Source organism: Ranitomeya imitator, chromosome 2, assembly GCF_032444005.1.
Source record: "Ranitomeya imitator isolate aRanImi1 chromosome 2, aRanImi1.pri, whole genome shotgun sequence".
NCBI classification, from domain to species: Eukaryota; Metazoa; Chordata; class Amphibia; order Anura; family Dendrobatidae; genus Ranitomeya; species Ranitomeya imitator.
The window spans coordinates 185,366,890-185,381,050 of record NC_091283.1 but is presented as its reverse complement, the minus strand read 5'-3'; the positions used below and the strand labels follow the sequence as shown (position 1 = coordinate 185,381,050).

Here is a 14,161-nt window from a genome sequence, read left to right as displayed (position 1 = left end):
CCTGTTATCCTGTACCTTCTGACTGACAGCTTGTTGCCTCTCTGGCTGTAAATGTGCTACCCTTGTCACTCTGTACCCTCTGGCTGACAGCTTGTGTACTCTCTAGCTGTATATATGCTGCTCTTGTCAGCCTGTACCTTCTGACTGACAGCTTTTGGCCTCTATGGCTTTATATGTGCTGTGCTCCCCCTGTCAGTCTGTACCCTGCAAGTGACAGCTTGTTTTTCACCTGTCAACCTGTATTTTATGTCAAACAGCTTGTACCTTCTGACTGACAGCTTGTGCCCTCTCTGGCTGAATATGTGCTTCTCCTGTCAGCTTGTACCTTCTGACTGATAGCTTGTGCTCTCTGGCTGTATATGTGCTGCCCCTGTTGGCCTGTACCTTCTCTCTGAAAGCTTGTGCCCTCTCTGGCTGTATATGTGCTCTATTCCCATGTCAGGCTGTACGTACTCTCTGACAACTGGTGCCCTCTGGCGATACAAGTGCTGCCCTTGTCAACCTGTGCCCTCTGACTGGCAGCTTATTCCCTCTGTCTGTAAATGTGCTGCCCCTGTCAGCATTTACCCTCTGACAGCTTGTGCTCTCTTTTATTGTATATATGTTCCCCCTGTCAGCCTGTACCTTCTGACTAACTGCTTATTCCCTTTGGCTGTGCTGCCCCTGTCAGCTTGTACCTTCTGACTGACAGCTTGTTTCCTCTCTGGCTGTATATATGCTACCTATGTCAGCCTGTACCCTCTGTCTGACAGCTTGTGCCCTCTTTGACTGTATATGTGCTGCCCTTGTCAGCCCGTGCCCTCTCTGGCTGTATATATGCCACTTATGTCAGCCTGTACCTTCTGACAACTTTTGCCTCTCTCGCTTTATATGTGCTGTGCCGTGTCAGTCTGTACCCTGCAAGTGACAGCTTGATCTTCACCTGTCAGCCTGTATTTTATGACACACAGCTTGTACCTTCTGACTGACAGCCTGTGCCCTCTCTGGCTGTATATGTGCTGCCCCTATCAGCTTGTACCTTCTGACTGACAGCTTTTTCCTCTCTGGCTGTATATGTACTGCCTCTGTCGGCTTGCACCTTCTGACTAACAGATCGTTCCCTCTCTAACTGTATATGTGCAGCCCTACCTTCTCCCTGAAAGCTTGTGCTCTCTCTGGCTGTATGTGTTCCATTCCTCTGTCAGGCTGTACCTGCTCTCTGACAACTTGTGCCCTCTCTGGCGATACAAGTGCTGCCCTGGTCAACTTGTGCCCTCTGACAGACAGCTTATTCCCTCTCTGGCCTGTATATGTGCTGCCCTGTGAGTTTGTACCTTCTAACAACATTCCCACTCTGGCTGTATGTTTGCTGCCCCTGTCATCTTGTGCTCTCTTTTACTGTGTATATGCTGCCCCTGTCAGCCTGTGCCTTCTGACTGACAGCTTAGTAACTCTCTGGCTGTATATGTGCTGCCCCTGCCAGCTTGTACCTTCAGACTGACAGCTTGTGCCTTCTCTGGCAATGTATGTGCTCCCTTCCCGTTTCAGGCTGTACCTGCTGACAGCTTGTGCCCTCTGACAATACAGGTTCTGCCTCTGTCAGCATGTACCCTCTGATTGACAGCTTGTGCTCTCTTTTACTGTATATATGCTGCCCCTGTCAGCCTGTGCCTTCTGACTGACCGCTTGTGTCCTCTCTGGCTATATATGTGCTCCCTTCCCCTGTCAGCCTGTACCTTCTGACTGACAGCTTTTGTCCTCTCTGGCTATATATGTGCTCCCTTCCCCTGTCAGCCTGTACCTTCTGACTGACAGCTTGTGCCATCTCTGGCTATATATGTGCTCCCTTCCCCTGTCAGGCTGTACCTTCTGACTGACAGCTTGTGCTATCTCTGGCTATATATGTGCTCCCTTCCCCTGTCAGGTTGTACCTTCTGACTGACAGCTGGTGCCATCTCTGGCTATATATGTGCTCCCTTCCCCTGTCAGGCTGTACCTTCTGACTGACAGCTTGTCCTCTCTGGCTGTATATGTGCTCCCTTCCCCTGTCAGGTTGTACCTTCTGACTGACAGCTTGTGTCCTCTCTGGCTGTATATGTGCTCCCTTCCCCTGTCAGGCTGTACCTTCTGACTGACATCTTGTGTCCTCTCTGGCTGTATATGTGCTCCCTTCCCCTGTCAGGCTGTACCTTCTGACTGACATCTTGTGTCCTCTCTGGCTGTATATGTGCTCCCTTCCCCTGTCAGGCTGTACCTTCTGACTGACAGCTTGTGCCATCTCTGGCTATATATGTGCTCCTTTCCCCTGTCAGGCTATACCTTCTGACTGACAGCTTGTGCCATCTCTGGCTATATATGTGCTCCCTTCCCCTGTCAGGCTGCACCTTCTGACTGACAGCTTGTGCCATCTCTGGCTATATATGTGCTCCCTTCCCCTGTCAGCCTGTACCTTCTGACTGATAGCTTGTGCCATCTCTGGCTATATATGTGCTCCTTTCTCCTGTCAGGCTATACCTTCTGACTGACAGCTTGTGTCCTCTCTGGCTGTATATGTGCTCCCTTCCCCTGTCAGGCTGTACCTTCTGACTGACATCTTGTGTCCTCTCTGGCTGTATATGTGCTCCCTTCCCCTGTCAGGCTGTACCTTCTGACTGACATCTTGTGTCCTCTCTGGCTGTATATGTGCTCCCTTCCCCTGTCAGGCTGTACCTTCTGACTGACAGCTTGTGCCATCTCTGGCTATATATGTGCTCCTTTCCCCTGTCAGGCTATACCTTCTGACTGACAGCTTGTGCCATCTCTGGCTATATATGTGCTCCCTTCCCCTGTCAGGCTGCACCTTCTGACTGACAGCTTGTGCCATCTCTGGCTATATATGTGCTCCCTTCCCCTGTCAGCCTGTACCTTCTGACTGACAGCTTGTGCTATCTCTGGCTATATATGTGCTCCTTTCTCCTGTCAGGCTATACCTTCTGACTGACAGCTTGTGTCCTCTCTGGCTGTATATGTGCTCCCTTCCCCGGTCAGGCTGTACCTTCTGACTGACAGCTTGTGTCTCTCAGGCTATATATGGGCTCCCTTCCCCTGTCAGCCTGTAACCCCTGACAGTATGTGACTGTATTTGTGCTGCTTTTGCTACAATGTACCATTGCTGTTCTCCTTTAGTACATACCACTCCATGGCAGACTGTTCTTTTCCTGCATATATTTGTGTGCCCCTCTGCATGGCTGTATTTCGGCTATGTGCTTCCTCTGGCTGACTGTATAGTGTTATGCCTCCATTACTACATCCCTTTTCATGGCAGACTGTTGTTCCCCTGCTGATGCCCATATGTGTACACTTCAGATGTGCACTCACCCTGGCTGACTGCATTTTTGCCTTTTATTGCCAGCATATTGTTCTGTCCTTTGTCTGCACGCTTTCTGGGCACCTGTATGTTTTTCCACCTCTACCAGTATATTCCCCTTCCAGGTCTTTATATCTGATGCTACAGCTGGCATGTCATTGACACGTATGTGCTTTTTGTGGACAGTCCTGAAACAACCTTATATTGCGAGGTGTAACTTTTGCTCCCACTGTTTGCAAATTATAATTGCTTCTTTATTTTACCCGTAGCAACTTTTTTTTTTTTTTTTAAATGGTGGTCACTTTATTTGCCCTTTTATTACCATTGTCTATCTCTCCAGCGTTGAAGGTGGCGACTCCCTTGGCAGCGAATCTGGAACAATTGTTGACAGTCCAGGCCAGCAGCCACCGTACCGTGGAGAGGTGAAAAGCGATCACTACGACTTGCCATCACCCACCCGTCACCCGTCTCACCCAGGGCTCCAGTGGAGTCAAAGGGCCAGATTACAGCCAGCCAGCGTTGCCTTGCGCAAACAGGAGGAAGAAGAGAATAAAAGATCCAAAGCCTTGTCTGACAGCTATGAATTGTCTACTGACCTCCAGGACAAGAAGGTATCTGCTGTGTTGAAACCTGTACCAACTTCCCTCCTGTCTGACATCAAGGCTTGGTCTGTTATTTTGGTCCTTTTTTTCCCTCCCCTGTCCCACTGAGCGGTGGTTTTCAAACATGTCATAGTTACTAAGCGGCCATATTTTCAATTTTCATAGCCTTGTAGCAAGACTATTGGCAAATCTCAAGGACAAGTTTGAAAACTTCTCTCGTGACTAAAGTTTCTGCTTCTTTCCTGCCCCATATGTTTCTTTTTTCACCTCCTGTCTCTTACCCTTCTGTGTTGTGTCCTCGGGGCCCTCTCTTACACACACAACTCTACCTGTCTCCTGATGTAGGTGGAAATGCTGGAGAGGAAGTATGGGGGCTATTTCCTCAGCCGGCGAGCGGCTCGCACCATCCAGACCGCATTCAGACAGTATCGCATGAATAAGAACTTTGAACGTCTCCGCAGCTCTGCTTCTGAGAGCCGCATGTCCCGTCGGATCATCCTATCCAACATGCGCATGCAGTACTCCTTTGAGGAGTACGACAAGACCCACAACACCCCATACTTCCAGGGCAAACCCGTGTCATTGGACGAAGGGGTAGCTGCATGTCGTGGGCAGGGGGAGCGAGGTCTTCAGTATGGGGGTTCCTGCAGCGGGATTGATGGCGATTCGATCAACACCTCGGGGGAGTTTTCCAATGAAATCACAGAACTGGAGGATTCCTTCTCCAAACAGGTGAGGTGATATAAGGGTGAGTGGTTATTCCCAGGAACAGGAGACCAGAATATTCAGGTCCTTCTCAAAAAATTAGCATATAGTGTTAAATTTCATTATTTACCATAATGTAATGATTACAATTAAACTTTCATATATTATAGATTCATTATCCACCAACTGAAATTTGTCAGGTCTTTTATTGTTTTAATACTGATGATTTTGGCATACAACTCCTGATAACCCAAAAAACCTGTCTCAATAAATTAGCATATCAAGAAAAGGTTCTCTAAACGACCTATTACCCTAATCTTCTGAATCAACTAATTAACTCTAAACACATGCAAAAGATACCTGAGGCTTTTATAAACTCCCTGCCTGGTTCATTACTCAAAACCCCCATCATGGGTAAGACTAGCGACCTGACAGGTGTCAAGAAGGCCATCATTGACACCCTCAAGCAAGAGGGTAAGACCCAGAAAGAAATTTCTCAACAAATAGGCTGTTCCCAGAGTGCTGTATCAAGGCACCTCAATGGTAAGTCTGTTGGAAGGAAACAATGTGGCAGAAAACGCTGTACAACGAGAAGAGGAGACCGGACCCTGAGGAAGATTGTGGAGAAGGACCGATTCCAGACCTTGGGGAACCTGAGGAAGCAGTGGACTGAGTCTGGTGTGGAAACATCCAGAGCCACCGTGCACAGGCGTGTGCAGGAAATGGGCTACAGGTGCCGCATTCCCCAGGTAAAGCCACTTTTGAGCTACAGAGAAGCAGCACTGGACTGTTGCTAAGTGGTCCCAAGTACTTTTTTCTGATGAAAGCAAATTTTGCATGTCATTCGGAAATCAAGGTGCCAGAGTCTGGAGGAAGACTGGGGAGAAGGAAATGCCAAAATGCCTGAAGTCCAGTGTCAAGTACCCACAGTCAGTGATGGTGTGGGGTGCCATGTCAGCTGCTGGTGTTGGTCCACTGTGTTTCATCAAGGGCAGGGTCAATGCAGCTAGCTATCAGGAGATTTTGGAGCACTTCATGCTTCCATCGGCTGAAATGCTTTATGGAGATGAAGATTTCATTTTTCAGCACGACCTGGCACCTGCTCACAGTGCCAAAACCACTGGTAAATGGTTTACTGACCATGGTATTACTGTGCTCAATTGGCCTGCCAACTCTCCTGACCTGAACCCCATAGAGAATCTGTGGGATATTGTGAAGAGAAAGTTGAGAGACGCAAGACCCAACACTCTGGATGAGCTTAAGGCCGCTATTGAAGCATCCTGGGCCTCCATAACATCTCAGCAGTGTCACAGGCTGATTGCCTCCATGCCACGCCGCATTGAAGCAGTCATTTCTGCCAAAGGATTCCCGACCAAGTATTGAGTGCATAACTGAACATTATTATTTGTTGGTTTTTTTGTTTGTTATTAAAAAACACTTTTATTTGATTGGATGGGTGAAATATGCTAATTTATTGAGACAGGTTTTTTGGGTTATCAGGAGTTGTATGCCAAAATCATCAGTATTAAAACAATAAAAGACCTGACAAATTTCAGTTGGTGGATAATGAATCTATAATATATGAAAGTTTAATTGTAATCATTACATTATGGTAAATAATGAAATTTAACACTATATGCTAATTTTTTGAGAAGGACCTGTAGAGGACTTCCTAGTCTTCTATCTTTTGTAATGTGCTATTATATAGCCTTTTTAAAGTGGACCCACCATCAACACATACAGAGGCAGCCATATTGCACAGCTAAGTAATGATAAGTAATTGGTGACCTTACAGAGGGTTGATTTACCTGCAGCCTCATTGCTTTCAGTAGGAAGTGTTCCTCTGGTGTACGAAAGGCAGATTCTCCTATGAACACCAGTGTATCTGCATATAACCTCATACATCTCCCACCTCATGGGATACTTTTTTTTACTAGATGCCTCTGCATGCAAAAATGCAGCAGACCGTGCTAATCTATACATAGAAGAATAGGTACGACCTCGTTGGAGGCTAAAGGATGCACTTTTTATCCAATAGGTGCTCTTACTGTATACACTGGTACACTGGGGGCTTTCACAGTGCATATGGCATTTAGGGACCCTAATATTACCAGATCGATTAGAAGTAATGATGCATCCACTGGATTGACTGCCTCTCGTATGTATAAGTGATGGATTCACGTCGGTATATATTCCTATTGTGTTCTCTCTCCTAGCTGTGTCACAGTGCACTATATAGCTACATTTGTCTTCCTCCTGCTATATCTCTGTGAGTCCCCCCATTACCCAGCTCCCCTTTTATGTGTTATTGCCCTTGCAGAAACATATATCAATATATTGTTACCGCTGTGTAGTCAAGTGTCTCCTCCTGGCCAGTATACAATATTATTTTATATATACATATTATTGTTATAAAGCGGAGGACGTCATTGGGTTATATAATCTTTTACACCATGGTGTCCCAAAACTCTGTGTTGTCCTTAAACCAAATTATACAATATTGTAGGCCCGACCTGGATGCAGATTATAAAGCCTTTATGACCAGGCCAGTTAGCTTTCAACAAGTCCCTTTTTCACCCCAACCACCTATTGTGCAGAAAACGCATCAGTCCAATTCCATTAATACAAAAATTTGGACACGTCATAAGCTTTGATCAGCCAATGTCCGGGGATCGAGACCCCCATCGATCGTTAAAGCCAAGGGGCAGAAGTAACGAGCCTAGCACTGCTCTCTGAAGACTTTGATTTCAGCACCCGGATCGCCATCAGTCAAAAAACTTTTTGGGAGATGTGCACACGTTGAATATTTAAATGCAGAATTGTTTTCACCATTTCTGCATCTTTTGGCAGGAAAAATGTAGCGGACAATATGTGCATTTTTTTTACCTTCGTTTTTGTTCAGCAACTATGGCTATTTGTATCTTATAAAGCTAGTTGAATAAAAATAAAGCTGATAGACGATGGACATCCGGCACATATATAATTTCACAACCCCGCAACACATCAGTACCTTGCATGTGGAGATTATTGTACATCTATAAACCTAATAAATAAATGAATGAATGAAAATGATGTAGGGCCCCCCTATTTTTATAAAACCAGCAAAGGTAAAGCAGACAGCTGTGAGCTGATATTATCAGGCTGGGAACGTCCATGGTTTTAGGCTCTTCTCAGCCTAATAATAGCAGCTAGCAGCCGCCCCAGAAGTGGCACATCACATGAGATTCTCCCATTCAGGTGCCTTGCCTTTAAACTTCCCGTTTGTTTTGGTGCTTTGGCAATCAGGATCATGGTGCTTAAGGGTTGATGTCAGCTGTGAATTGCAAACAGCTGTCATCAAGCCCTAGTGCTAGTACTTTACTAAACCAGTAATAAAAAAAAAATGAAAAACACACAAATAAAAATACTTTAAGTAAATACTCCCCCGACACTTCGCAGATTACCCACTTTATTAAAAAAAAATCCCACTCAGTTCCACCGAATCAGACACAGTTCAGCGAATGGAAACCTGAAAAGAACATATATACGCAAAATGCAGAGAAATAAAACACCTCCTAGTCCATCACTTTATTAAAAAAAAAAAAAAAAAAGTTCCCACTCAGGTCTGATGTATTCCACCAAATCCAACGTACAAAGCCTATAGTCACTATCTATTATATATAGATAGTCACCATCTATTATCTATCTATTATCTATCAATCTATCTATTAATCTATCAGCAATCTTATATATTATCTAGCTACAAACATAAAGGAAAATAAGAATTTGATACACTGCTGCTTTTGCAAATTTTCTCACCTACAAAGAATGGAGAGGGCTGTAACTTTTATCGTAGGTACGCTTCACCTGTGAGAGACCATCTAAAAATAAAATCCAGAAAATCACATTGTATGATTTTTAAAGTGCATTTTATATAATCAAATAAGTATCTGATCACCGACTAACCTGCAAGAATTCTACCTCTCACAGACCTGTTAGTTTTTCTTTAAAGCCTACTACTCTGCACTCATTACCTGGATTAATTGCGCCTGTTTAAACTCGTTACCTGTATAAAAGTCACCTGTCCACACAATCACACTTCAACCTCTCCACAATGGTCAAGACCAAAGAGCTGTCTAAGGACACCAGGGACAAAATTGTAGACCTGCACAAGGCTGGGATGGCCTGCAGGATAATAGGCAAGCGACTTGGTGAGAAGGCAACAACTGTTGGCACAATTATTAGAAAACTGAAGAAACACAAGATGACCGTCGGTCTTCCACGGTCTGGGGCTCCATGCAAGATCTCACCTCGTGGGGTTTGGATGATTCTGATAAAGGTCAGGAGTCGGTCCAGAACTACACGGGAGGACGTGGTCAATGACCTGAAGAGAGCTGGGACCACAGTCTCAAACATTACCATTGGTAACACACTACACCATCATGGATTAAAATCCTGCAGGGCACACGAGGTCCCCATGCTTACTATATAACACATGTCCAGGCCCGTTTGAAGTTCACCAATGACCATCTGGATGATCCAGAGGAGGCATGGGAAAAGTTCAGGAACTTTTTGGTAGCAACACAACTCGCCGAATTTGGAGGAAGAAGGATGAGTACAACCCCAAGAACATCATCCCGACTGTGAAGCATGGTGGGGGAAATGTAATACTTTGGAGGTACTTTTCTACCAAGGGGACAGGACGACTGGATGAAGGGAGGATGGATGGGGTCATGCATCGCAAGATTTTGGCCAACAACCTCCTTCCCTCAGTAAGAGAATTGAAGATTTGTCATGGCTGGGTCTTCCAGCATGACAATACAACACAAAGCCAGGGCAGCTAAGGAGTGGCTCCGTAAGAAGCATTTTAAGGTCCTGGAGTGGCCTAGCCAGTCTCCAGACCTGAACCCAATAGAAAATATTTGGACGGAGCTGAAACTCAATGTTTCCCAGCGACAGCCCCGAAATCTGAATTATCTGGAGAAGATCTGTATGGAGGAGTGGGCCAAAATACCTGCTGCAGTGTGTGCAAACTTGGTCAAGAACTACAGGAAACGTCTGACCTCTGTAATTGTAAACCACGGTTTCTGTACCAAATATTAAGTTCTGTTTTTTTTATTGCATCAAATTCTTATTTCATGCAATAAAATGCAAATTAATTATGTAATAATCAAATGTGATTTTCAGGGTTTTTTTTCTTATTTTTTTAGATTGTCTCTCACAAGTGAAGTGTACCTACGATAATAATTTCAGACCTCTCCATTCTTTGTTGTTGAGAACTTTTAGCATCGCAACGTATCAAATACATATTTTCCCTACTGTGTGTGTATGTATATAATGGTGGAGTTTTTATTCCATCCTGGTGACATTACATCATTTTCCTTTTATTAACACCCGTGTGTTTTGGAACAAAAATCCTATAGGTACACAGCACTGCGGTTTTATAGCGTTCTTGACTGACTTAATTGTAGTCAATGGGTGAAAAAACGCTGAAAGAATTGCCATGCTGCAGATTTGTACCTGCACCAAATCTGCAAGTCACAAATAAGTAGCGAGTGCATGACACTTCAGGATTCTCGTTCACTTTGCTGGCATCACGAACCCCTTCAGGTTCTGTGACAAATCTGCGCCACAAAAACGCAATGTGTGCACACAGCCTTAGTAGTTGCACTTTCATAAATCTTCAGCAACTGTTTAATTACCAAATATCTTGAATGTGAGAGTGTAGTGGTCGAGGTGATGGTGAGGACACACGGACCTACAACCAAAGAGGAAGAGAACAACATATACCAGAAGAGGAAAGACTGGTAGATACAAAAAGACCAAAGTTTCAAAGCGAGTCTCTGACCACCAAAATGCAATTTAAACTAATTATACAGTCCTATAGGGGACTTAGCCCCCACAAAACTTATACCTGCAGTGTGATTTTTACTACTTTATTTGGAAGAATTTTTTTTCTTATATCTAAATGATGGCTCCTGGGTGTACCCTTGGTGTGACCGAGGGCTCCATGCGTTATTCTGCCCCCTCAGTCAACAACCTCAGAGCATGCGCTGCATGAATTGAATATCCCAACCTGCTTGTTGGGCGACCTGAGCAGCCGCACTCAGTGTCAGTGTGGCAGGTAGGGCCAGAGATTCAGGCAGCGCTCGCTCTGGGCAAGCTAGTGCTGGCAATTAAGCCAACAGGATGTGCACAGCATATTGCAGTGGTCCCCAACTCCAGGACTCGAGGGCCGCCAACAGTTCCTGCACTGTTGGTGGCCCTCGAGGCCTGGAGTTGGGGAACATTGGCATATTGATTGAAGGTGCGGAGGGGTGCTCTGAACCCTCAGCCAAACGTCCACCAATTATGCTCTATAGAGAGGGGAGATGCAGTGGGAAAACAAGCAGAGGGAGACACACAGAATGAACAAGTCTGCATTCACAGCCACACTGCTCAGTACTGGTGTATAATTTATTTAATCAGAATACAAGTCATATATTGATTAGAAATGGGATTTTTCCTCATGTACACACAACGGCTTATTCTGAAAGTTTAGTTTTTTTTAATAAGGGGGGTGACTGGTTAAGGGTAGTCATGCTTGATCTCTTAGACCTGTGGAGGCTGGTGTACTCATTCTGAAAATTTATTTCAGAATGGATGTATGCTTAGTTTTGGAAGAAATGGAGAACAGAGAGATTGGATTCAAGCGTTGTCAAGGAGAGTCAGAGATTGGATGGGTGTTAAATAGGAGATTTTTTAATCATATAAAGTATTTTGTAGTTCAAAAATTTTAAGCCAGAGGAAGGAGGCAAAGCAGCTCCGAAACGCGTTCTATGAATAAAATCTTCTATTTAACGCACATCTAATCTCTGACCCTCCTCACCAGCGTCCTGGATCTAACCGCTTAATTCTCTATTTTTTCCAATTCTTCCACCTCATTGTGGGTCAACTGCTGGAGCAGCAGCCTCACGTTTGTTCTATCCTCACGTTCCATGGAGTTGTGCTGAGACACAAGCCATCCAGGTGGGCTTTAACCTCACTCGTTATTGCGGTAATACATATGTAGCGTCTCTTTCCCCTATCTTTGGTATAATTAGTTTTGGAAAGTTAAACTCCGTCTCCATCTTCCTAATCTTGCTCTCAGGTCGTATGTGCCTTTTCTCTCTGCTGCTGAGTCTCTGCCCACTTGGCCTAAATTATGGCGCCTCAGGGCCCCTCCTCCCTGCTACTGCGGAGACTTTCTCACGCTGCTCTGCACAAGCTGCAGCTGTCAGTCAGGCATAGACTGAATACACAAAGACTCGTGAGATCTCTCTCTTCAGCTGGATGCCTAAAATTCTCATCTTAAATGGTTATTCCCAGAATTAAGATGACTTACTGATCGCTGTGGGGGTCCTGAGAATGGGTTTCTGCAGAATTCGTCCTTTAGAAGCCTAGACATGTTGAAGACTGCAGACATCTCTTTATGCCTAGGATCGCCTACCCCAAGATTGACTATAAATTCCACCGCCCCAACAACAAGCCAGCCATGATATAAATAACTGTACAGGCGACACCGCACATAGTTATGTCTTCTATAGCGCCTCCCGAAATAGTCCGCGCAGGTCACACAACTGCAAGCGTAAGGCGAGACTTCTAATTCTAGGCCTTTGAAGCAAGATTGATGAACTGGTTAATATTAGTCTTTGCTGCCTTACTGTAAACCAAATAGTTTAAGCTCGGCTCTCCCTCTGTAAATACATGTGTTCCCCAAGAGAGATCCGTTCTAAACCAGCGTTTTTTTTTAATGGGGTTGTCCACCTTTTGTAGACTTTTCTTTTTGTTATACTTAAATGCATGTACCGTATTTAATTTTTGCAATCAGGTTTTTTACAAACATGTAGCACAGTTTGGCTCTTAATAGGCTCCTCTTTCCCATTCATACGTATATATATTTTTTTATTATAAATCATATGCTCCCTGATGGATATTCTGTTTCCTCATTCTGCAGCCTGGTGCAAAAATTTTCATGAAACGAAGTTGCAAAATTAATTTTTAGCCCAAAATACATGTATTTAAATAAAACAATAAAAAGTGTCCGCAGATGAAAGCACCATTAGAACATATATCCAGCCCTCCACTAGCTGCTTGATGTGACTTTCCATTTCTTCTCCCTGTCAGGTAAAGTCTTTGGCCGAGTCAATAGACGACGCTCTAAGCTGCCGATCTATGCACTGCACCGATCCACGAGATGAAAAGGGAAGTTTAGAAAAAGGTGAAAGCAAAGAGCAACATGGAGACAGCACCGCTACGTCCTTCAGTGACGTCACACTGTACATGGATGAGGGAGTGCCGGTGTCCCCCCTTTCCCTTGATAGACCTCCAAGCTCCGATCAGGACACTCCGCAAGGAACTAGTTCCCGGCAGGAATACTGGGCCACTTCCTCCTCGCGGGAAGACAGTCGGGAGAACGGCAGCAGGCGGAGCACACCCTGCATGGAGTGCCGAGACTTTCGCATGAGAGGGGCTCACCTTCCTTTGCTCACTATCGAGCCCCCTAGTGACAGTTCTGTGGACCTGAGCGATAGGTCAGATCGAGGGTCCCTAAATAGGCAGGTTGTGTATGAACAAGAGAACTGCAGCCCACATGGGACTCTTAAACAAGCGCCTCACAAAGGACCTGCTCGCTCCCCTCACCCGCATCGCCATTACCACCCCGATCCTCCGCCCACCCCATCGGACTCTGGAGGTGGAAATAATGGGACACAGGTGGGAGTTGGAGGTAGCATGGCAGGGGTCCGGCACCTCCATCATGGTAAACAGGAACTTGGGGAGAACTCAGACGGGGATAACGAAAGTCTAAATAGTACCACCAACTCCAACGAAACGATCAACTGCAGCTCAGGCTCCTCTTCCCGGGATAGTCTACGGGAGCCTCCAAACACGCTCTGTAAGCAGACGTACCAGAGGGAAACCAGGCACAGCTGGGACTCGCCCGCGTTCAACAATGATGTGGTCCAGAGGAGACAGTACCGTATTGGCCTCAACCTCTTCAACAAGTAGGTGCTAGAAAGGACGTACAGGGACTGTGTCACCTCCGAAACCCACCAAACACGAGGGTCGTCACAAAATGCTTCACTGCCAATTTGTAATTACTCATCTGCATTTCCCCCCCATTATAACCCGCAAATAGGAAGTTGCCCACCCGCCGGTGGGGTCGTGTCCATGACCTCGTGCAAGAGCCCTCTGTATGGATTACCATGCAAAATGTGGGTTATATGTAGGTGGTAAATGCAGTGACGTAGAAATCTAAAAATTACAGATTCGGAACTGGGGTCGGGTCTATTTTTAAAGGGGTTGTCTGATGAAAACCCCACAAAAAAATCAGTATATATCTTATTTTCACCAGATGACCCCTTTATCACTTCTTCCTATTACTTAATGATCTGTTTGGTCCCATTGATGGGACCTATGACTATTCCCTGACTGATAAATGTTTTATCTCCCTTACAAAATTGGATGCCTGGCCACCACTTCTTTCTTTTTCTACCGGGCTTACACAAAAGGCTGAGCGCAGCTCTCTGCA

At 45.3% G+C, this 14,161-nt stretch overlaps 1 protein-coding gene across 8 annotated transcripts in view; it reads left to right on the top strand.

Moving 5' to 3' along the window:
• IQSEC2 (IQ motif and Sec7 domain ArfGEF 2) overlaps positions 1 to 14,161 on the top strand; it is a 248,444-nt gene that overhangs the window by 204,443 nt on the left and 29,840 nt on the right. For all 8 annotated transcript variants that reach the window (XM_069748265.1, XM_069748263.1, XM_069748267.1 and 5 more), the window contains 3 exons: positions 3,666 to 3,936; positions 4,273 to 4,659; positions 12,757 to 13,634. In XM_069748265.1, the coding sequence (XP_069604366.1) occupies positions 3,666 to 3,936; positions 4,273 to 4,659; positions 12,757 to 13,634 (1,536 nt within the window). The remainder of the gene's footprint in view (positions 1 to 3,665; positions 3,937 to 4,272; positions 4,660 to 12,756; positions 13,635 to 14,161) is intronic.